We start from the raw sequence: 24,780 nt of genomic DNA, 5'->3' as shown, positions 1-24,780 counted from the left end.
CTTCCTGTGGAGGAGGTAACCTGTGGCTTGCATTCTGAAGGATGTGTAGGAGTATGCTGGGCAGGAGGCAGGAAAGTGAACCTCAGGTGTGGTGCTCAAGTGGCAGCATCTGATTGGAATGATTTCGACATTCTTTGGTAAAAATTCCATTCATAAGCCATTAACTCACAAAACATACAGCATCCTTAAAACCAGCCTTCAGTTTGAGTCTCCTCTAAGGAGAACTGGACCCAAAAAGCCAGACAGCCTGGAAGCCCGGGACTCTGGAGCAGGTGACTGGGGGGGCGGGCGGAGAAGAGCAGGTGTAAACATTGTAAAACTGAAACCACAGACACTCGAGCTTAAGTCTCTAAAGCGCTTTCCTCCCAGCCATGGAGTCTTGGCCTCCCTCTTGGCTGGAGCCTCAGTTTCTGGAGCTGTGATGGCCATGCCAATCCCTCAGCTCCAAGCTCCAGCCTTTGACCTCCGCACCCCCCCCCCCCCCAGAGCAGGAAGCCTGACATCACCACTGAGCCCCAGAAACCTGGTGTTCAACTCTCAGTTCACCAGGTGGCCAGCAGGCCCTCCTGCCCACAGGTCTGCCTCTGGAAACCTGTGTTGCTTAGATTTTCCAGGGAATGGGTGGGAAAGTCAGCATCCTCTGAGAATTCTTGCCTGGAACCTGATCACTGGGACCCACAGGACTTGGGGGAGTGAGAGGTGCCTCTGTGCTGAGCCTGTTGCCAGAGCAACTAGCCAGAGGGAGAATCCTGGATTGGTCCCTGGAGTAATTGGGGTCTCCAAGGCTGTGTTTGATACCACACCATGCACAGGCCTGCCCCCTGCCAGTCCCTGACTCTGCTGCCTGGGGCAGGAGATTCAACTTCTGAGTCTCAGTTTCCTCATCCACCAAATGGACTTCTGTGAGAAGGTAAAGAGAGACAGGGTGCACAAGGAGCTGAGTGAGCACGTGTGCACAAGAATTTCACTCTGTAAATAAGGCTCCAGCCCCATGGTGAGATGGCCGGGCAGGAGTCACCAAGGTGGATTCTCCACCAGGATGGCTGTTGACTGAGTGTGGGAGTGAGTCAAGAAAGGCCTGAGATGGGTTGCCTGCCAGCACTGTAGTCCCTGCAGAGCACAGGTGGGGGTGCAGCAAGGAGCCAACTCTGGGCTCACTCACAGCCAGAGCCCCCTCCACCTGAAGCCGGTTCTGAGCTGCTTGCTTCCCTCTCTGAGCCCCAGTTATGGTGATAACTACCAGGGAGGGGGTTTGTGAGACATGACCTGGGCAAGGATGAGAGCCTTGACTCACTAATCCCCAACTCTGGAAGGACTGTCAGGATTGGAATCTCAATGCCTCCCCTACTAACTGTGTCCTCGGGCAAGTTCCCTCACCCCTCTGAGTGTCCTTACTTGAAAATAAAGGTAACGGCATGGGGGGTGCAAGTGAGAAGCAGCTCAACAGGGAGTAGAATTTACAGGCATGAAGTTCTTTTTTTATTTTTTTAATATTTATTTATTTATTCCCTTTTGTTGCCCTTGTTGTTTTATTATTGTAGTTATTGATGTTGTTGTTAGATAGGACAGAGAGAAATGGAGAGAGGAGGGGAAGACAGAGAGGGGGAGAGAAAGATAGACACCTGCAGACCTGCTTCACCGCTTGTGAAACGAACCCCCTGCAGGTGGGGAGCTGGGACTCGAACTGGGATCCTTGCTCTGGTCCTTGGGTTTTGCGCTGCCTGTGCTTAACCCGCTGGGCTACAGCCCGACTCCCCAGGCATGAACTTCTGAGTTTAATCTTCCACTTCACATCTGCCAGGGTGCTGGTTCTTTCCAACAGACCAACCAATAAATAAGAAAACAATGGGAATAGCAATGGCCGTGCGGGTTTCTGGAGGCAATCAAGTGAGCTAGTCCAGGGGCATGCTTGGTGAGAGCCTGGCCTAGCACACAGTAAGTGCTCAGGAAATTTCATAGCGGTTGTTCTGGCTGCAGCAGTATGTAGTGCCAGAGGCCCAGGAGGGGTAGAAGCAGTGGGACTCTGTCCTCAGAGGCGAAAATGGCCTCATGCCTGCTTTTTCTCTAGCTGGCAAGCAGCTAGTTCAGGTGTGCTTTGGCTAGGTGTCTCACTGGGTGATAAGTGGGTGGGTGGGTGGGTGGGTGGGTAGATGGGTGGGTGGACAGATAACTGGAAAGATGGATAGACATATTAAATATGTATACATGAATGGATGGATGGATGGATGGACGGAAAGATGTATGAAGGATGGATGGGTGGATGGATAAAAAGATGGATGGTAGGGGCTGGGCAGTAGTGCAGCAGGTTAAGTATACATGGTCCTTGCAAAGCGCAAGGACCCACGCAAATATTCCGGTTCAAGCTCCTGGCTCCCCACCTGTAGGGGGTGGGGTCACTTCACAAGTGGTGAAGCAGGTCTGCAGGTAGCTATCTTTCTCTCCCCCTCTCTGTCTTCCTTTCCTCTCCTGATTTCTCTTTGTCCTATCCAAAAATAATAACAGCAATAACAATAACAACAACAAGGGCAACAAAAATGGGAAAAATGGCCTCCAGGAGCAGTGGATTCATAGTGCTGACACTGAGCCCCAGTGATAGCCCTGGAAGGGAAAAAAAAAAAGATGGGTGGCTATAGGAATGGATGAATGTGAATGGAAGAGTGGCTGGGTCAGTGGATAGATGGGTAAATGGACAGACAGATGAATGTGTGAATGAATAGATGGATGAATGAATGAAAGACTGAATACATAAGTGATGTGAATAGGAAGCTCTAAGACTGTAAAACCAGAGCATGTCTGAAAGGGGCTGAAGGGCTAGTGCAGTCACTTCTGTGGGCTGTGAGCAACGAGGCTGGATATGCTTCCTAGACAGATGTGATCTATAAATCGCTCCTTTTTTGCACAAACTCTGGCTGTCCCCATTCCAGAGGACTAGATATGGTGGGTGTAGTTCAGGGCCCCAAGCCACTTGGTGTCCCCAACAGTTTGTTTCTGCAGCTGGACAGAGCTGAGTTCAGACCAGGCACCCCTCTCAGCAGTGCAGTGATTCCCTCTGTGTCTCAGAACCCCTGTTCCCTCCACCCTAGTACAGGGGAGACAGCTTAACTTCCTTGGGGGTGTGGTGGTGTGTAAAGATAGCACCTCTGAGCAAAGCTTGTAGTCTGTAAAGGTACAGAAGTGGAGGAGGTGTTCGAGCCTCAGTGGAAGCAAGGGAGCAACAGGGAGCAAGGGGGCAGGGTGCATTTTAGGGGGCACCAGTCTTTGGGTTCTCCCATCCTTTCCCAAGGGGGCCCCAGGCTTGGGAGAAGTCAAAGCAGAAGGGCACCCCAGCCTGCAGGCATAGGATCCCTGAAGGTGGGCACTAGACCTGCCGGGGGAAATCCTCCTACCCTTGCCCAACCACTGTCCTGGTTTGCTTTGCAAATACCTCCTGAATTCTTCTGGAACATGCCCCAGTGAAGGCTGTTTACAGTATGTGTTCCAGCTTCCAAGACTGTGACTGCCCCATAGGCTCCCAGCTGCTACTTAACAAAGCCAGCACCATCCTAAATTTGGAGGCGAAGGATGCCCAGTGGTTAGGAGAGGTGCTGGCATGGAGGCTAAGGCTCAGCACCCTTGCCACTATGGCATTGCCCAGCCACCAGGTTCCCCTCTGCCTCAGTTTCTTCCTGTACCACCTTCATGCTGTGATCACTGAGTTGCGAGGGTAAAGCCTCTGTGTTTCCACTTGTTTATGTCTGCCTCTTGGATTTCCTCTCTTTGAGGGGGGGGAGGTATGGGGCACTGAGCCTCTGAGGTGGGAAGGGACCACAAGGAGCTACTCTGGGGCTGCCTATATCATTAGAGTCCAGAGGCCAAGGGCAGTGAGTCCTTACCAGTGGACTCTAGATTCCACTTTGATCTCAGAGGGACTATGGTTAGACAGAGGTGGGCATACCATCTGCCCGGGAGCATGTATTGTGCTTATTCACTCCCAAGAGGCACCCAGGACCTGCCCTAATGGATTCATGAGCTTCAAGAAGAATGGAAACTGTTGCCTGTTGTTCTATCCTGGGTCTGAGTCCTAATAAGGGACAGTGGTGACAGAGGCTGGGGAAGCAGTTCTGTCTGGGAAGCAGGGAAAGGGACATGAAGGAGGTCTTCCCAGAGAAGACTATGGAGGTAGAAGAGTAGGAGTTGGCCAGGTGGATGCACCAGGCAGAAAGAATAGGGCATGTGGTCCAGTGAGGAGGGAGACTGGGAAGCTCCCTGTGCTTGGGCATAGCTGTGCGTAGCATTTGTTGGAAGCAGAGCAGGTGCAGCTATGGGAATCAGCAGTGGTCTGCTTACCAAGGTCCCTGACAGGCTACAGTTTGGACTTGAACCTGGAGACCCAGGACAGCAAATACATGACTTGAGCACCACTTCTATCCACTGCTGTGTTTAGGGAAGACATTGCCAATGGATCCCAGAGAGCCTGAATCAGTTTTGTCTGGTCCCAGGGCCCAGGCAGCCCAAACCAGTTGATCTGCAGGTGCCCCCAGAGGATACCTGTTTGACCTGCTGCTGTACTGAATGGAGTGTCATAGTCCTTCTTGGTCACCTGGACTGTGTGGCTCAACCCAGTAACTGAAGTACCCAGACCCCACTACCCCACTACCTCACAGTACCTGCAGAGTTTGTTTTTTTACGGGAAAAGCAAAACCTTCCATTCCCAGGATGGGTTATTTCCAGGAGGACCATGCCTGAGAATGCTTCTCCCTCCCACAGCAAGCCCCCACCCCCACCCTGGCCATCTCCTGCAGATCCCAGACCAGCACAGTAGCCTCCCAGCCAGTGATAGGGGAGGGCAGGCCTGGCAGCATTCTGGACAGAACTAGGGAAAGATTAGGATACTTTTCTCCTGAAATTCAAACAATTGGACAATCTGTTCTGGATCAATTTAGAAGCAGTGAAGTGAAGAAAAAAAAAGAAAAGAAAAGAAAATAGTGTGAAAGCTATTTTCTCTTGCTCTCATGGAGCGGAGGGATGAGCTGGAGTTTATTTGTGGACTGGCCAAGGCCAAGGCTAGACCTCTCACTCACCTCCTTCCTGCATCCCCCTTACCCCAGCCCTGCCCCTACTCCCAGCCTCTCCTCCTCCTCTTCTGTACCCAGGTCTGGGGTGCACCACAGAGGTCTAACCCTGACTCCAGCCTGAGTGAGGGGCTATCAAGCTGTAGGGGGCTCAGAGATGGACACAGCTGGACACAGACAGTGGGTAGGAGATATGGGGAGCCCACAACCCCAGCTAGGCACCTCCCAGCCAAAGACAGGGTGCCTTTGTCCAGTTCTGTCCTGTACCCTAAGGGTCTGGAGTCGAGCCTGGCACCCGGGAGTGTTCTGAATGTTAACACCCCCCCCCCCCCCCCGCCCCCAGCCTGTGTGATGGAAGAAAAGGCTTGGAGTGAACAGCCCTGCTTGTTCATGATGGGGCTGGGCGAGTGGGGAGGGGGACAGTCTTGAAATCAGGCTCACCACATCCCTTCAGCCCTGAATTCCCCCCCACACACCTCACCTGTTTCTGGAACCAGGCCTAAAACATTTGGGGCTCCCACGCCCATGACCCCTCTGTTTGCCAGGCACTGTCCAGCCCACTTGCAACACACTCCTACGTTTAGTCTTTCACGACTTTGTGCCAAATACTGATCCTTTTAAAATAAGCATCTTGATCATAAGGAAGCCAGTCCAGAGCAGGAGGAGGGGCAGGAGCACAGAGCCCCGTCCCCCTAGACTCTCCACAGTCCACATGCACTGCTTCCCCAAATGGGTTGGGCTTCCCAGGGGCAGCTGTGAAGAGGCAAATTCCTGTAGCTGGGGAGGTTCACCCTGGGGCCTGGTCTTATAGGAATCTGATTGTTGGGGAGGGGGGAGGGGGATGGGCCCATGGATGCCAATGAAAACATTGCCTTGGGTTTTCTTCCCAGCAAGAGCAAAGGGGGAACTTCCCAGGGACTTTCTCTTGAGAAGTGACAGCTTCCTCCCAATAGGACCTCTTATCCCCAAGTGCTCAAGGCCAAGAGTTTGAGATCCAGAAAGAGCTTTGTCATGGGAACCAGATCAGCAGGGAGCCAGGTTCCAAGGAGCTTGGCTACTAGCTGTGTGACCTGGGCAAGTGTCACAACCTCTCAGAGTCTTCATTTTTTGCAAAGGCTAACTGGGAGAGGTAGATCCTCCTTTATTGGAAATAGCAAGTCATCATGTGGATTGTTTCATACAGTTTGTCTCTTCTTGGGGTCTGTCTCCTCAGCTTGGTGTTGTGGGCCCCTCCTGTACAAGGAAAGTCCCCCCAGCTGACAGTGGGGGGGCATACCACAGCACCAAGAGGATGCTATGTGAACCCAGAAAAGATGACCTCTCTAGGTTCCTGTGTACTCTTTGAATAACCTCTCCTCACCTTTCTGAGTATCACCTCTGAGAACATAGGTTACAGCTCTCAGCCAATACTCAGCCCTGGAAAGGAATAGGAGAACCTGTGAGGTTCAGTATCTCATTTAATTCTACACCTCCCAGTGAGGCTGGGGTTGGCAACCCATTTTACAGTGACACTTACAAAAGGCTACTAGATAGGTCACATGTCTAGGGCCTCTGGACAAAGTGAACCCTTCCCTGGGTCAGTCTACACTTGGGCCATCTCTCTGGCAGGTGCAGCTGGGTGCCTACCTCCTTGCAGAATTCTGCCCCAGAAGCCCATCCTGATCGGGCTTCTTGCTGACAGCGCTCTTTCAGAAATGTTTTTTGATGTTACCTTTTCATTCCCCAGAAATTTTTGAGCCAACATTCCCCCAAAACAGCTCACTAATTAGACCTCCCCAATACTATTTACATAGTTGTCAGTCTTGATGATAAAATTTAGCAGTTTTCCCCATTATAAAGTGCTGCTCATTTTTGAATAGCAGAAAGCCTGCTCTGGGTTGGGGGAACTTGCCTTCAGCCTCAGGGGGGACACTAGGAGTGGAGGCTCAACTTCCTAGGGCCAGGCTCTGCCCAGACACCCCCATGGCCGGGCTGGGGAGAGCAAAGAGGCCTCCAGAGGAAAAAGGTACAGCCCAATGGGGGACACAGAACTGGGGATGGCTACAAAATTCAGTTTGGGGTATGACAAGCCAGGGGAGTAGGGACTCCGAAGAGTGGAGATGAGCCAAGGAGGCCTTAGTTTGGCTATTACTGGTGATAGGAACAAGGAGGAGGGTGACCCTTCCTGCCAGGCCCCAGTGCCATGCTTGGGGGCCAGTGACTGAGCACTGGTAGGAGGCTCATGACTCCATCTCCCAGTAGAGCAGGGTCTGGGATACCTAGTGGCTGTGGGCTCTCCAGGCCAGTGGTGGGGGGCTCAGAGTGTGTCCTGCCTGTGGGATGGGGAGCATCCCTCACCACCTTCTCACACTGGCACTGTGATCTCCAAGGAGGCCTATTTGCATGATTTTGAAGCTGATTGGCCTAGAGGCAACTTGGCTTAATCACAGCTGACAAGTCTCTGGTTGCTGCAGCAGCTGCTGTCAATTAGCCGAGTTGAGTTGGTGCTTCAGTTTGTGAAAGCTCCCTCAGCCGGCGTCCCTCACCAACCCTCCCACCACACAGACACACACACCCCATGTCCCCCCCCCAACTCAGACCCAGAAGCACCCCACAGGCCCACAGCTACCCACAGAAGCTGTCGACTGCCTGCACCCCAACTCTGAGCCAGTGGACACCGGAAAGGTACTTGCTGGAAGTTTCATCGTAGTGCCACCTTACCCTTGCATGTTGGTGGCAGAAGCCACTTTCTTGCCACAAGGGCAGAGTGGAGTGGCTGCCCCCAGCCCTGATGGTCCGCAGAGCCCTTGATACCCAACACCTGTCCTGACAGAGGAAATGTCCCCACATGCTCATGGAGCATGTGTCAGGGCCCCTAGAAAGATGTGAAAATGCAGATGCCTAGTGGGCATGGAGCACCCCCTCCTCCATTCACCCCGGGTCTAGTCACCCCCTGACTCTCCCAGTGGTTTCCATGGGCCTCAACTTACCATGAAAATTCTCCTAGTAATCAGAAGAGGAAACGGAGGGTCCAAAAGGTCATCTGATTGTTCTGCTGATGAACTCTTGACTCCCCCAAACCCCAGGCTACTCCAGGTGAACACACCCCAGGTAGCCATAACCCCAGCCCTGCACTCCTAAATTACTTTCAGCACCCCAAGTGATCAGGGGCACCCCATGCAGGACATGCTCCTCGTTTGACTCAGCTCCCCCTGACCTGGGAGGGGTGGGCACTAGGCAGCATCCGGTTCTGTGTCTGGCCTATGTCACTGGGCCGCGTGGGGTGAGGGCAAGTAGTTCAGTCACAGGAGCAGTAGTGTCCTCTGGGCAGCCCCGAAGCAGATGAGAAAACTGAGTGTCTGGTCTCGAGATGCCTAGAGGAGGGGTTCTCAGGACTCAGCGGGAGGAGACCTGAGTCTCCCAAGCACATGGATTTCACCAGAACCTGAACATCCCAGCACCAGTTCAGGAGTTGGTGGGGTTGGGCTGAGAAAAGACACCTTCCCAGGGAAACCTCTGAATCGGGCCTTGTAGACCCAACCCAGGGGGTGGGGGTCAATAAGCCTGTTTGTAGCAGGTGGAGGAATTTACATGTAGGATTGTGTTGGCTTCGGTCCTGAACTCCAGATTGTGGGATGGGCTCTGTCCCTCTCCCTGGCTCCTGGTGCTCCTCCCTGTGGTCTGTGTCACCCTTCTTCTTCATTAGTCTGTTGCCTTTTATTGAGTTATTTGCAGCCAGGGATCTGACCCGGGGCCTCATACAGGAGAGGCCTGTTCTCTGCCCTGAAGCTACACCCCTAGCCTTTGTTTATTTGTGCTGGTCTTGAACTTGCCACCCACTGGGAGGGAAGGAACAGGGCTTCCCAAAAGCCCCCCACACACACACCTCCTGCCCTCCCCCTCCTCCCATCACAGGCTAAGGGCCATCTGGAAAGTGAGTGGGTCTGGGATTCACCTCTAACCATCAGCTCCACTTTGCCACAGTTTCCTGGGAACTGTGGCCCTGGCCCATCCAGGCAGCGTCAGGGCCTCAGTGCCTGGACAGATGGCTTTCTCATCTCTCCATTCAGGTTGTCTCCATGGTTTTCTTCTAAGCACTGCTGCCCAGAACACTCTTGTTCCTGGTGCCATGGGCTAGCAGGAGTTTCACCCAGCATGGGTGGGAGAGTGCCCACTCCACTACACAGCCCCCTCCCCCCATGCACCAGAGGAAACAGGGAAACTCACCCTCCCCAGCTTGTGGGATCCCACCCCTGTCCACAGCCAGCCAAGCCTTCCTCCAGGGCCCCATGGCCACAGGAGTGTGACAGGGCAGACACAACTTCCCATGGCATTGCTCTTGGGATCTGCCATGAGGGGAACATGCCAAGAATAGCAGCTATACACAGCAGATGTCCAGACTCAGAGAGATTAAGAGACTGGCTTGCGATCACACAGCTGAGTAGGGCTGGAGTCCCCGGGGAACAGCTCCAAACTCAGGTCTTTCTTGTGGTTCTGAGACATGATGGGTGTCAAAGCAGCAGGAAGTGAAGCTTCTGAACTCATGAGCTACATAAGAATTGTCCCCTGTCTGTCATCACTTGCTCTACTCTATCCCTCTGCCCCCCAACCTGCTCCTCTCTCCACACACATGTTCCTCGGGGTTTCCTGTCAGACTCCTGGTGTGATCAAGCCCTAGCTCTGCCTCAAACTAACTAGGCAATCCAGTATCAATGCCCTAATCACTCAGTGTACCTCAGTTTCCTCATCTGTAATGGAAGATAATCTCGATAATAGTGGCGGGGACTGAATAAAGGTCACCCCATGCTCTGCCGGACCAGACTGGGTGCTTCTTCTGTAACCCCACATGCCCTATTTGATCCACCTGGATGGAGCACCCCAGCTGATCCTAAGTCAGAGTCCTGGCTATCACTAACAGGGCACTTGCAGCATCAAGAGACAGAAAAAGAGGTACTAGGGTCGGCCCATTCCAGTCAGGTGGGAGGCAGAGGAGCTCAGACCCAAGAGATCTGGGCAGGGTTGATGGCAGTGGGCCAGGTGAGGTGCCCGGGAGCAGGACAGTGCAGCCAGGTGTGAAGGTGGGTTGGGAGGGTGCCAGTGTGGGTTTTATGGATGTGCTCTGATGGTTCTGGAAACCACTGATCTGGCTCCAGCAGCAGCAGGAAGGAGCAGCCTTCTCTGGAAGGGGCCTCTCTGTTGCTGGGCTGGGCTGGGCTGGGCTGGGCTGGGCTGGGTGTGTGTGGAGCATCTAGGGGGACAGCAAGACTCTGCAGTCAGGCAGATGCTGAAAACACACACACACACACACACACACACACACACACACACACACACACACACACACGCGCGGCTTGGCTTTCTTGTGGCAGCAATGGGTTAAGCTAATGTACCTCAGCAGGCAGGACTGGCTGAAAATAGGGGCTCCCTGCCTAGGGAAGCCCAAGGGGATCTAGTACAGCTCCCTCCATGCCAGTGACCCCTGTAGCTGCTGCCACACTGCTGTCACAGGGAATGCCCCCACCCTACCTGCAACAGGGACTCTTGGAGGAGCACTGTAGAGACACAGAGGGTCAGGATGGGGCCTGGTTTCAGAGCTGGACCCCCACACTGACCAACCTTCCACTCAGTCCAGCCCCACACCTCTTCCCTGCCCTTTCTCCTAACACTTCGTGCCCCACCCAAGGGTCTAACTGAATTCTTTTCACACCCTGATGCTGGGGGCCTGTGTTGGGAGCCCCTTCTCTCTCTAAACAGGTTTGAGGGTTAGTGGCAGCAGAGTGAGGAAGGGGCCCATGGAGGGAGGGGATAGGTGTGCCCTGGAGGTTCCCATATCTGCCGCTTAGGGGCTCCTTAAGAACAACCCCTCTCCCCCCACCCAACCACAGCTGAGCCAGGGCCCTGTCCAGATGTGCAGCCAGCCTACAGAGGGCTGCTGGGTCACAGGAGAGTGATAGGCAGAAATGGCTGCCCAGAGACTAACAGTTACTCAAGTCCTGGCTGCCCCACCTACAGGCTTTGTGACTCTGGGCAAGTTGCTGACCCTCTCGGTTCCTTAGTATTCTCACATCACACCTAGCACAGAGGGTAGGTGAGAACAGAGGACAGAAGGCAGGCACTCAGCCCAGCTACATACTTCCCAGGCCAACGAGGAGGCAGGGATGGAAGCAGGAACAAACGGGGTGGGGGATTGAAATCCAGCCCAGCCCTCCCCTACCCCACATTTCTCCTTACAGCGCTTCTCAATTCAGCTGTCCCCAGAGACTCAGCCAGGTGACCATTGCTGGACACACAGTACTGTCCCACCTGCCTTTCTGCCACCACTGGAGTGGCTCCCTCTTCCTGTGGGCACAGGCTGGTAGGCAGGGTGGGCAAACCCAGGCATCCACTATGGTCACTCCCTCTCCCAGGCAGGGGCACAAGCCCAGGGATACACAGGGTGCTCAGCCCACCCTGGCCACTCCACTCCTTACCCTCTCCTCTCCCTCCTCCCATTCCTTCTTTGCCTGGCAGGCTGTGTCCCGGTTTAGAGTGGCCTCCTGACACCAGAGTGCTCCCTGAGAAGCTCTTTCTCCTGCCCATGCCCTCTTCGTCCCTGGCTTCTATGGCATGGCCCCCTTCTCATGCTGTCCTGCCTCAGGGCCTTTGCACATGCTGAACTCTATGCTGGCACTCTCCTGCTTTCTCCCCCAGACCATGCTCACCAGGTCTGCATGAGTCTTTTTTTTTTTTTTTTTTTTTTTTTAAGATTATTGACTTTTTTATTATGAGGAGAGAGGGAGAGCAAGTGAGAGAGGGAGAGAGGGAGGGAGATAATGAACAAAAGAAATGCATACTGCTCAGCTCTGGCATATGTGGTACAAGGGTAATCTGGCTTCTCTTGGGTTTTTCCCCCAACAAGTTGGGGTACCCAGGCCAGGACCCCTCCCTAACACCCCGGGAGGAGAAAACTGAGCTTGACAGTCAGGAGAGAGGTCCAGGTACCCACCTTCCCCCCACACCCCAACTGGCTGGTGGTGCAGGGCCCATCTCCCCTCTCCAGCCCGACACATTAAGTGATTCATTTCATGAGATATTTTTGTTTTTCTCCAGTGGGAACGAGGCATCGCTGGAATTTCCAGAGGTGCTTTGATCTCTGTGGCTCAGTCAGACAATTCAGGAAAACAGAGAGAGGCCCAAGGGGTGGTTGCAGGGGGTCCAGTAATGGTCTCTCTTAACCCCTCTTTCCCTGGGGAGGAAACCAAGGATGGGAGGCAAGGGAGGGGAGAGGGACTTGTCCTGTGACTTGGCTGACAGGCCAGTAACTGTCATGTTCAGAGGGTGTCCAGGGCCCCGCATGCAGGCCTGTCCTCTGGGCTGAAGGGAACCTGGACTTGTCTCTGTCGGCCAGGGGAAGAGGGGGCACAACCTGGAGAAGGGACCCATCGGGCAGCTAGGAGTGGGGTGGGAGGGGAGGCTCCCCCCTCCCATGAGAGTCTGATCTTTGGAAGATTTCATCTGGGGCTGACACTTAGAGGATTCACATTGTTTCAAAGGTTGATTGTATTTATTATATATGAGAGAGTTTCCCCATGAGGCAGAGAAGAGAGACAGAGACAGGCCAGAGCAGTTCTCTGGTCCACATGGTGCCAGGCACCAGATCTGGAACTTCAGGCCTGTAAGCCCAGTCTTATACTGTCATCTGAGCTATTTTGAAAGCCATTGTTGGGCTTTCAGGTGGAAGTGCCTGAAGGGAGGGACAAAGGAGCATCTGGGGAACCCTGTGGTACTTTGCTGATTCAGGAGGAAGTGGAGGGATCTGCAGGGGCCAGGTCTGCAGGAATTGGGGTGCAGGCCCTCTAGATGGGATAGATCTCAGGGGTCAGCAGAGGCTCAGGAAGGAGGCTGGCGCTGGGCAAATTCCCCACAAGGTGGCCCTCTGCCTACCAAGGGGGCCCAGAGCCTGGCTGCCCCTGCCTGCATCTGCCCTTCCCCTCATACTTGCTCAGGTCACCTCCCTTAACCAGCTCTGCAAGGGGCATACATGTCCCACTTCCCTCTCCTGAGCAGGAAGGGCAGGGGGATAGAGGACATGGTGGGCTTTCTCCCCAGACCTCACCTCCAGAGACAGGGCCCATTGCCTTGTCTGTTACTCTTGCTGTTGCCCCCAGGGTAAGTCGGCCCCAGAGGCCATACCCCAGGGCAAGACTAACCCACCCTTCTCCTGCCCAGCTAATGGCCTAGTCACAAGAGTCTGACTCATGGTGACTAAGCTTTCCCGGTCCCTCACCCCTGCCAACACAGGGTGTTGAGCCCCCAGTTGAGGTCCACTGGGTGTTCTTTGAAAAGGCCTCCAGATGGGAATCTACTCCCTGAATAGTGGGGTCAGCAAGCAAGGAGCCAGCTGGATTCGTGGAGCAGGTGGCATCAGTACCAGGCCTGATGAGTTGGCCTCATTTGGGCCAAGGATGCCCAGGACACGGATAGCCTGATCCTAGGGTCTGACTGCTGTGCTCTGCCATCAGCTACCTGACACCCAGGAGACAGGGTCATTTCCCCTGACTCCCCAGAATAGGCAGGTGGCTTTGTGATTTATCACATGTCTGTCTTGGTTCTCCAGGCCAAGAAACTCAAGACTCAGGTGGCCAGGTTTAAAATGGCCCCAGCCACAGAGATAGGGGTCTGAGTCTTCAGCACCCCCACCCATCACAACTTAGTCCCTTCTCCCAGTTCGAACTCAAGTCAGGGCACAGACCAAGCAGGCAACACACTCCCATTTCACTGAACAAGTCCTACCCAGCCCTGGATGGCTCTGGGGTGGAGAAGAGGACTGAGAGTTGGACATCCACCCAGAGCCACGAGAGAATGAGGGAGAGTAAGGCCTCCCAGAGCACTGGACACCCTACTGAGCATGCAAATCCAGACCCAGGCTGCCCATTGTAGGAGGAGGGAAGGGTGTCTCATATATGGCAAGTATCATGTGCAAAGGCCCAGAGACACTGAGCAAGAGGGAAGGAGGTCAGGCTGCACCACACAGGGCCTCAGGAGTCAGTGTGAGCCTGGAGCTACTGAGGGGGTTGTGGTCTGATGGGTCCTTGAAAAAGCTGACTCTGGGACCTGAGCTGGTTGAGCAAGGCCAGGACAGACAGTGACAGGAGATACTCACCAGGGATACTTACTTTCATATTTCTGATGTGTATTCTGTCATCATCACTGTGACAGTGAAAAAGAGAAAGACGGGGCAGGGAGGAGGGGAGATAACATAATGGTTATGCAAAGAGACTCTCATACCTGAGGCTCCAAAGTCCCAGGTTCATTCCCCTGCACCGCCATAAGCCAGTGCTCTGGAGAGAGAGAGAGAGAGACAGAGATAGAGAGACAGAGACTGAGAGAGACCAGAGCACCACTCTACTATTGCATGTCAAGCCTGGGGGTTGAACCCAGAGCCTCATGCCTGCAACACCTGTTCTCAGTCACTAGGCTACCTCCCAAGCCCCGCCACTGAGGACATTCTGACACTTGTTCTAAGTGTCTGATGCTTCACTGGGTCATCACTAGGGCCCTGTGAGTTGGATACTGTTTTCTAATGCCCTATTCTAGAATCAAATCAGGATTAAAAAGAGGCCCTATGGGGTCCAAGATCATGGAAGGGAGGGAGCCTCAAAAGGTGGAGCTGACACACGGCCCCAGGTCATGTGTCCTAAATCCCAGAGCCCAAGCTTCAGGTGACACCATAGGTAATGCAGCCAGGCAAGAAGCAGCATACCCGGCCATGCCCAGGGGATCAGGTGACTGGCTGGGAAACAGCACTGGATACTGAGAGTGAAGGGGGACCTGGGGTGCTAGAGGAGTGACCACCAAGCCTGGGGGTGGCTCACACTGAGACCCACCCTCGGTTCCTCCTTCCCTGCCTGGCCCAACTGGCAGGTGGCTCTGTTATCCCTGGTGAGGTCTCATTCATTTTTCCCACTTCTGTGTCTTGTCACAGGTTCTCCTTACAAGCCTGGCCAAATCCAACATTTAAAAATAGTCCTCAAATCTGGGAACAGCAGCTCCCCACTGACCAATGACTGGTGTGGGTGGAGTAGGAGGGGGAGGGTGGATCTGGGGGAGGGCCCCAGTGCATCCAGAATATTCTCCTCGTTAGTTGGAGTTTGTTGGTTAGAAGCTACCACTTTTGGTGGGCAACTGACTATTGTCCAAAGAAACAGAGGCCTGGGGTGTAAATCCAGCAGCTCTTGTGCTGGGAATGGAGAGGCCTGGAACCTTCTCCAGGGCTGGAAGGGAAGCTGGAAACTGGGTGGGAATCTGAGCCTCTGAGCAGCCGGCCCTGTGACCGTGGGTCAGTCACTTTCCTGTCTGTGCCTCAGTTTCCCTCTTACATACAGCTGGATGATCTTTCTCACCTGGCTGGTGGGAGGGGAGAGGGTATTGGGGGGGGTCTGAGATAACCCTGTGAAAAGTCATGGGGGGGCAGGATGAAGGGTGCCACTCATTCTGTTTCCACACCCACCACTGAAGCAGCTTCCTACAGATGTCAGCTGTGTCCCTGCTGGTCAGTGTGACCTGAGCTCAGGGTCCAGAGCTTATTGCTCTCTGTGGCCTCGGGGTATGGCCAGGGCACAGCTTTGACCCACGGCATATCTGCTCATCTCTGGCATGTGCCCCTGAAGTAGCCTCTCTTCTGGAGCCTTGGAACTTTCCAGAGAAGCCCATGACCCAGTCAGCCAGACTGGGGACCTGGCACCGCTCTGCCGGCTCGGACACTGGGAATGGAATCTTTCCATCGCTTCTAGTGACTTCTGAAAGCTCTCTTCTTCCACTGTGGCTACAGCTATTACTCCTGGCATCTTAGCTGCCTACTAGGCTATTCACCACCCCAGAACCGCAGCTAAAGTCCCCTCTGTCCTTTTCTCCAGAAGGGGTTCATTCCTGGGTGGGGTGGGAACAGTGGGGTCACTGAGGCAGGGCCAGGCAGGATGGGACAGATGAAGCCTTGGTACATGCTGGGGTGGGGTGCACCTGCCATGTGCTGGGCCTGCACACATGACAAACCCTGAGCCCCATTGCTTCTCTCTCTCTTCCCCTACCCCAGGTTGCTGTTGGACCAGCTGGGAGCCTCACCCAGAGTATAAGATGCTGGAGCCACAGCTTTGTGGCCCCCAGTTGGCTGGCTCAGGCCCCTCCTGGTCTGATAGAGGAGGGCAGCTGTCATATAGGCAGACTTGTTGGTGCCCTTACCCAGTGCCCACCCCCACCCCGAGCCTTCCTCCCTCTGTGTCCCTGGAATCAGCTGGGGGTGGGGTGAGCATAATCAGCAAGTAGATGTTGGGAGAATGAATGAATGAATGAGCATATTAACGAAAGGAGAGCTGGAATACAATGGACTTCCGTGGAAGGACATACTTTTCCCCATGAAAAAAATCAAAGCAGGCTTCTCAGAGGAGGCAGTATTGGGACAGGCAGCTTCTAAGATGATGCAGAAGTTGGAGAGGGAGGAGGGTTCCCTAGATATGAGTTGGGCAGCTTCCCCATGTGGGTACACCTGTCACCAGGGACCCAGAGGATAGTCCCAGACATGCTACAGAGACACCTTGGCATTGTCCTGGGAGAGGCAGATGGGAAGGGCATGCAGGGATGGATCTTCTGATCACTTCCTGTGCTGGGCAACTGCTTGGGGGAACCAGGCCTGGGCACCAGAGGCCCTCAGCTAGTTGTCTTGTCCTTGTCCTCAATAGATGGAAGCCTGGTCAGGGTGAGGGCAGGGGCTGCTCTGAACCCTGCTCAGGCTGGAACCCTTAGAAGCTGTTCCAATGCAGCCTCCTCCAGGAAACCTACCTTGATCCTGACCTAGGTGTGTGTAACAGCCCCCAGTGCATTCTGGGGCAGGTTTGAGGGGACCATTAACAGGAGGGCCAGGCAAAGGGGACATTCACAGCAACCCTGCCCCAAAAGTGGGATAACCCTAAGCCCTACCCTCTAGGAACTAGACAGGCTTGAGTCTCAATTGGGATGTTGATTGGGGGGGGGGGGCGGTAGGAATGGCTGCCCTGCCCGCTCCCAGCACTCTCCTTGGCCCAACCTCAGGTTTCCCCAGCTCAGAATCCCTTCCTAAGCACTTCCCAAAGCTTTAATCTCCTTCATCCTCCCAGGAGGCCCAGGGAGGCCAAGAGGAGGCTAGGGCTCAGAGCAATTAAGCAGCTTACCAGCTTGCCATGGACAGAGCCTACTGGGGTGGGGTGGGGGTGGGGGCCCCAGACCAGCTGAGGAGGAAGAGGGAGGGGTCCTTCCCCAGGGGTGGGTGCTAGAGTCCCCCAACAAAGGTTTCATCCTACTTCATCCTACAGCTGTGGCCTCCCAGACCCTCCTCCTCTGGCCCAAGGTTCCTGAGTGCCACCCCCCACTCACCCCCACCCTGCAAAGCTGTGGAGTAGGAGCAGGGACCCAGCCCTGAGCACCCTGTGTGTCCCCTTGAGTCTCTGGAATCCCAAGTCTCCCATCTCCAGGTTGACCTGGTGGCTTCCTTTTCTGCCTCCTCCAAGCAGGATTCAGGATTGCACCAGCCCAGCCTCTGTGTATGGGGGTTGGGGAGTGGGGACATATCCCCAGTCACCAGTCTGCTTAGAGGTTTTCCTCTGCTATCTGCAGTAGCTCACATAGTACTGTTCTGCACCCCCAAACACACCTTGCTTTAGTTCTCTGAGACTCTGAGTCTGTGGCCAGAGAGGGATGCTACCCAATGCACGAAGTCTGTAAAGATTTGCCCTGTGCTGCCATAAGCAGCACTGCCCACCTCCAGGGCCCTTGTCCCTTCCCCAAGGGGAACTCTGTCTCCATTCATCAATAACTACTCTCTCCAGCACTTATCACTCCCCCTTCTGCCTCCATGAACTCCACAGTCCTGGGGACCCCATCTGAGGATACTCGCAGCATTTCTCTGATCAGGACTAGCTGATATCACTTCGCATAATGTCTCAGGCTCTGTCTAAGCTATAGCAGGCATCGACATTGATTTTCTTTTCAAGGCTGAGTAGTATTCTGCTGCATATATAGAGCACACTCCTCACCCAAGATGGGCTTCCTCTGCCTGTCCCCCCCATCCCCCACACAAACACCAGTTGCTGTGAACTTTGCTGCTGGAAACATGGGAAGGGGATCAATTTCTGCTTGAGTCCCCGTTTTGGTTCTTCAGGGTGGATCCTGGAGTCTCTGAAGCATTTGAAACATCCCTGTGTTTGTAGTGAACTCCACTGGAAATGGGGAGTTTCTGTTGAGTTTTCTCCCTCTCTGTTCACTGCTGTGCTCCTAATGTCTGGGGGTGCCTGGTTTGGGTACAGGCTTGTGGAGAGGTTCCTGGTGGGTCCCTCTGGGTGGAACAGGGCCCCCAGGTCCTGCCAGCCTCCTCACTCCCCTGTGGTCTCATCTGTGTGCTGGGCACCCACCCCCAGCCCAAGGTTCTTTCTACCACCTGAGCCACCAGCCCTCCTTTGATTAAGTCTCATTTTGCCGTGAAAAGAAAAGGAGGTGACAGTTGACTGGTGGGGGAAGGCCAGCTCATTCCAGAGAGGAAATTGGATGGTGATTCTTCCATCCTCCAGCCGGCTCTCAGCTACCCACCCCCACCTGCCCCCCATACAGTGAGCCAGCCCCCACCCACCTCTCTCCCCCCCACCCCACCCAGGCAGCTCCCTGCAGATAGATGCCAGCCAAATGATGACCAGCAGTGGCCAGCAGTCCCTGAATGTGCTCGCTGTCCTCTCGGTGCTGTTTTCCACAGGTAGGATCCTGGGGAAGGAGGGCAAGGGGTGAGGGTGGGGCTGGTGGGTTCCTGCTCCCTTGCTCCTCCCCCCACCCCCCACTTCCTGGGTTCTGCCGGGGAATGGGGTTCACAGTGGCTGGCTGCCAGCTCTCTGGTGAGTTTGGGCAGAACTCACACCCCTGTGGATCCGAGTCAGTCCTACAGAGATGGGAAACTGAGACCCAGTGCAGGACTTGAGTGAACCACACAGACACCAGGTGGTGGCCCTGGTGAGGGGACCCTGGGCCCTACCTCCCAGCACCTGGCCAGCCACAGAGCTTGTCCCAGAGTCCTGCAAGAGTGGGGGGTAGGTCCCCTCTCCTGGTGACAAATATGGCACCAACCACGCCCTTCAACTGCTCCCAATTCAGTGTTCATAGCCCAGAAAGATGACTGCATCTCTCCACACTGAGGGAGCCCTGCAAGTTCAGGGTCTTTCTCAGTCTCCCTCTATCTGTTTTGCTCTCCTTTCTCTCTTTCTGTCTTTTTTTGCTCTCCTTTTTCTTTTTCTGCCTCTGCCTCTGTCTCTCTGTCTCCCTGTCTCTGTTTGCTCTCCTTTCTCTCTGTCTTTTTTGCTCTCCTTTTTCCTTTTCTGCCTCTGTCTCTGTCTCTCTGTCTCCCTGTCTCTGTTTTTGCACTCTTTTTTTTCTCTCTCTGCATCCCTGTCTCTCTCCCTGTCTCTGTTTTGCTCTCCTTTTTTTCTCTGCCTCTCTGTCTCTGTCTTTCTCCTGACCCTGAAGAACTGTTGTCACAAGCCTATGGTCTACATCCTCGTCCTCTACTGGGGGTCTAGACAGAGGGAGGCCATGCAGGGCTCCTGGGCTGGGTTTGAGGCTTGAGGAAGAACACAGGCAAATTCAGGACTGGGCAGTGGGGCCCACTTTGCCAAGCCCCCTCTGCACTCCTCACCCTGCACTGGTTCTCCTGGCCTGGTCTCCAGTTCCCCCAGGCATGGAGGAATGCCTCCGCCCACCTTACAGATGAGGAATGAGAAGTGCAGTGCAGGAGAGTGGCCTGCCTGCAGTCACACAGCCAGGGGACAGTTACAGGCTGTAAAAGGGTGGCCCCTGGGCTCAAACCAGGACTTGCCCTGAGCCTGGAGGCAGGGTTGTGAGGTGGTCCTCTTGAGCCCTGAGGTCCCAGTATCCAAGAAAGCAGTTCTCACTTTGGTGTCCCCTCTCTGGATGGGCTGGATTGTGGGGGACTCAGGACTCCTAACCTCCTGGTGGCTGAGTCTTGACAGGTGATCAGAAGCCAGAAAGGGCAGCTTTTTATGTCCCCTCATGCACCCTGCCCTCTTATGAGCAGGGCCTGCACCCCCTGTTTACAAAATGCCCCTTGAAGCCCTCAGCTGCCCAAGGGATCTGAGGTCTACAGGAAAGGAATGTAAGCACAGAGAAGCAAAGTGACCTGGTCTCCCTTCCTGCCCCAGGATTCATCCCCAGCTGCCACTGGTGCCTCGGAGTTCAGAAACGCCAAAAAAAAAGCAGTGGCGCCTCCTGGTCACTGCCCACAGGTCCAACAATCGGTGCTCACCACACCGTAGGCCTGGAAATCTGCATTTCCAACAAGTACCGGTGGTTGTGGGGCTTTGCACCTACAGCTCGGAACCTCAGTTTCCTCCTCTGTACAGTGGCAGTGCATGGGGTTAAAAGAGACTGTACCCACTGAGGGGGGTGCACTTAGTGTCTCAGCACTCCCTTCTGAGGACCTTCTGTCACTCAGGGTCAAGGTTTGAGACCCAAGATGCTCAGGTCTTCTTCTACCATGGCTGTGCCTACCCCCTGGGACTCTAGAGGGTGTCATCCCTTGAGTGAAGGATGTAAAATTCCTGAGGGGTCCCCTGGCCAGTGCTGGCACAGCTGCACGCCCTGCTGGGACCCCCTGCAGCACTGTGTGGGTTGCAGTCTAATCACCTTTCAGCAGAGAGCTGGTGCAAAAGGCAAGGTCTTTGCGGTTGGAGAAAGAGATGCAAGCTCAGAAACCCCCTATTCGGCAATACAAATTAGATACAGTGATCCCTTTTATGAAGAAACCAATTAAGCCAGAGACGGCAGCACCAGGTTTTTTTCCATTGCAGGAATCAACTTTATCACTATCAGCTTTGCTGGGTGAACACAGGCCTGGCTTTGCAGCCTTGGTGGGGCGACTCAGGTCTTCCAGCCATAAGCTGGGGAGCAGGGCGCCAGACCAGGACAGCACTGTCACCAAGGAGTGGGGGTAATGAAGGCAGGTCCTTGGGGGTCTAGGGCATCCCCTTAATAGTACCAATGCTGGGGGACAAAAAAAGGCTTCCTTCCTCCCTTCTTTTTTCAACTCTTTAACATTTTGTTTGTTTGTTTGTTTGTTTGTTTATTGGATAGAAACTGAAAGAATCGGATAGGAGGAGATAGAGAGGGAGAGACACCTGCAGCACTGCTTCACTATTCATGAAGCTTCCCTGCTACAGGTAGCAACCAGAGACTTGAACCCAGGTCTTTGCACCTTGTAGTATGTGTGCTTTACCAGGTGTACCACTGCCTAGCCCCTTCCTGTTTCTATCTCTCTCTCTCCTGCTTTCTCGTTCTCTCAGTCGATCGCTCTATCTCTCTCTCTCCTCAGATTTTGTGCCCCTGCTGTCCACCACCCACGCCAGCTTGGCCTTGTCATTGGTCACACCCTCTGCTCTACACTAACAGACATTTAATTTCATTCAGTTCCAGCACCATCATCACCCACCCACTTAGGCACATGACTCAGTTTCTCCACTGATAAAATGGACCCCCAGACCCACCTGCTGGGGGAGGGGGTGGTGGGTGAATTCAATGAGCTGGAGCATGTGGAACACATTTGACTGAGTAGTTGCTCATTTAATGCCATTTTCTGAGCGCTTGCTGTATGCAGAGCCCCAAGAGGGGGTCCACATGAGGTTTATGTCACATCCTGCCCAAGGGTGAGTCTCAGGTTTTGGGTGATACAAGCAGGCAGTTGAGAGAGGCCTGGGAGAGGACAGAAGCCCTGCACAGGCTCCTGGGCGAGGGTGAAGCTGACACTGCCCCCCACCTCCCAGTTAGCCCCCAGTAGTTTCCGTGGGATGAGAGAGGCTCATAGGACCCCAGAGCAGGTAATAAATAGCATAGGGATGTTCAGGGGAGCTGTACTGGGGGAAAGACACCCTCAAGCCGGGATCTCTGTTCCAGTCCTGTCCGCACACTTCCGGGTCTGCGAGCCGTACACAGACCACAAAGGCCGCTACCACTTCGGCTTCCACTGCCCCCGGCTGTCAGATAACAAGACCTTCATCCTCTGCTGTCACCATAACAACACGGTCTTCAAATACTGCTGCAACGAGACGGAGTTCCAGGCGGTGATGCAGGCCAACCTCACGGCCGGTTCCGAGGGCTTCGTGCACAAGTAGGTACCCCGGTCCTTCAGAGCCTGGGTCTGCCACTCAGTTACCCATGCCAACTGGGAAGTGGGGGTAGGGGGTAGGGTCCCTGGATGGCTGCAGAAGCTCAGTGTGAACAAGGCTTTCATGCAAAGATGGTGCGAGGCCTGGACCCCACAGGACCCAAATCCATGCCTTTCTTATCAGTTCAGTAAAAGCTGGTTGATTGACACTTTGGCCCAGAGATAAATTCTACCCAAATGCTCCCTTTTGATGATTATAAACCTGTGAAACCAAGTCCCCTAACTCAGAGGACCACAAGTCTAAAGAAAGAGTTCGGGGAGTCCGGCGGTAGCGCAGCGGGTTAAGTGCACATGACACAAAGCGCAAGGACCAGCGTAAGGATCCCAGTTCGAGCCCCCGGCTCCCCACCTGCAGGGGGTTCGCTTCACAGGCAGGTCTGCAGGTGTCTATCTTTCTCTCACCCTCTCTGCCTTCCCCTCCCCTCTCCATTTCTCTCTGTCCTATCCAACAACAACATCCATAACAACAATAACAACTACAACAATAAAACAACAAGGGCAACGAAAGGGAATAAATAAATTAAAAAAGAAAGAGAGAGTTCACTGGCAGGAAGAAACAAACAGGTGTCAATGTTCAAAATATAGGGTAGGAGGATGATGGAAACAGTATCAGTAAAACCAAAACTCCAAAACATGTTTGGCAACCATTCCTTCCGTATTACTGTTATTATTATTTTACTTAAGGCTAGTTGTTTCTGCCCTTCACTATTTCTTTTTGGCCTCTTGTAGCCTTTTTGAAAAAAAGGATTATGTCCTTTTTAAATTTATTTATGGGAACTCTTTACACAGGTAGTATGTATAAAGGACTGTGGCTATTTCCTCTATATGTCTTTAAATTTGTGCTGCTTTCTTTCCTTATGCTTTATTTTCATTATATAATCAGATTGCACCCAGAGTTTTTGCTTTTATGTGTTCTGAGCTTTCTACCATCCTGAAAAAGGCTTTCCCTACTCTGAAATCATTAAAAGTGCCCTCGTGCATTTTTTTAAAACTCCCTTCTGTTTAGATTTTCTTCCTTGCCTTCAGATCTTTGATGTTTCAGAACTTATTTGGATGTGTTTTGAGGTAGCAATTCAACTATTTTTCCCAAGTGGGTAGGTAGATTATACCACTCATTGCATCACCCATCTTTTCTCCTCTGATGCTAAATGCAGACATTTCCTATAGTATGTACTGAATTGGAGGATCACTGTGAATTGTGCCACTTTCTCCCAGTATCTGGTGGTCTGTCAGCCATAAGCTAGTACCTTGCTGTGCTAACTACTATGCTAACTACTTTTAATATGGTGTAATGTCTTCTTGGTCCATTTCCTCAGCATTTTCATCATATGAGTTGGAGCTTATATGATTTGCTTATATAGAAATTTGCTTATATAGAAATTTTCAATTGGTGTGTTTTGCTTTGTTGCTGTTGTTTTGTGTCCTGAGATTGTGTTGCACTCATTGAGTCCAGACATATAAGCAGCATTGATTTTGCATACTGTTGAATATTCCTCCCCCAGAATATGGTGTGACTTTTCATTTGCTCAGATGTCTCTGGACAAATGGAATTTCCTTCCTGGAGACACTGCACATATATTTTGCTTTTATTCCTTATTTTTCCCCCGTGACACTGTTGTAAATAGGGTCCTTTCTTTAGTAATAGTTTCTAACTCACTATCATTGAGATAACAAGAAAACTAGTGACTGACGCATGAATATTTCGCTAAGTCACCTTAGTGAAATTACTTCTTGAGATATTTCTCTGCGGGCTGGGCGGTGGTGCACCCAGCTGAGCAGGCATGTTATAGTGTCTAAGGACCTCCGTGCAAGCCCCCGGTCCTCACCTGTGGGTGGCGGGGTGGAATCTTCACTTACGGTGAAGCGGTGCTGCAGAAGGCTTTCTTTCTCTCTTCTATCTCCCTGCTCCCTCTCAATTTCTCTGTCCAAAATAAGTAAATTGTTTTAAAAAAAACCCTGTATTTCAGGTCAGCAAAACAGCTCATCTGGATAGTGCGCTGCTTTGTCATGTGCATGGCTAGGGTTTGAGCCTGGCCCCCACTGTACTGAAGGAAATTTTGGTGCTGTGGTGTCTCTTACTCTCTGTCTTTCTGCGTGTATTTTAGAACTTTTGTTTCCAGTTAATTCTCTTAAGCTAAATTATGCCATTTGTAAGCCATGATAACTTTGTCTGCCACTTTCAAATTATTATACCTTTCTTCTTTTTCTTGTCCTGTCAAATTGGTCACTGCTTCAAAACTTTTTTTTTTTTTTTACTCCAGGGTTACTGCTGGGGCTCGTTCCCTGCACTATGAATCCACTGCTCTTGGAGGTCATTTTTTTCCCCTTTTGTTGCCCTTGTTGTATATCATTATTGTTGTTATTTTTATTGTTATTGCTGTCATTGTTGCTGGTTAGGACAGAGAAAAATTGAGAGAGGAGGGGAAGACAGAGAGAGGGAGAGAAAGATAGACACCTGCAGACCTGCTTCACCACCTGTGAAGCAACCCCCCTGCAGGTGGGGAACCAGGGGCTTGAACCAGGATC

General features: G+C 53.0%; 1 protein-coding gene across 2 annotated transcripts in view; it reads left to right on the top strand.

Moving 5' to 3' along the window:
• Positions 1-24,780, top strand: part of SHISAL1 (shisa like 1) — a 116,492-nt gene that overhangs the window by 51,428 nt on the left and 40,284 nt on the right. For both annotated transcript variants that reach the window (XM_060189139.1, XM_060189138.1), the window contains exons 2-3: positions 18,688-18,783; positions 21,984-22,197. In XM_060189139.1, coding sequence (XP_060045122.1) covers positions 18,717-18,783; positions 21,984-22,197 — 281 coding nt within the window. In that variant the 5' untranslated portion in view covers positions 18,688-18,716. The remainder of the gene's footprint in view (positions 1-18,687; positions 18,784-21,983; positions 22,198-24,780) is intronic.

This window comes from Erinaceus europaeus, chromosome 4 (assembly GCF_950295315.1).
Source record: "Erinaceus europaeus chromosome 4, mEriEur2.1, whole genome shotgun sequence".
In the NCBI taxonomy this organism is placed as follows: Eukaryota; Metazoa; Chordata; class Mammalia; order Eulipotyphla; family Erinaceidae; genus Erinaceus; species Erinaceus europaeus.
Note: the sequence above shows the minus strand (reverse complement) of the source record. Positions and strands in the feature narration are given on the sequence as shown.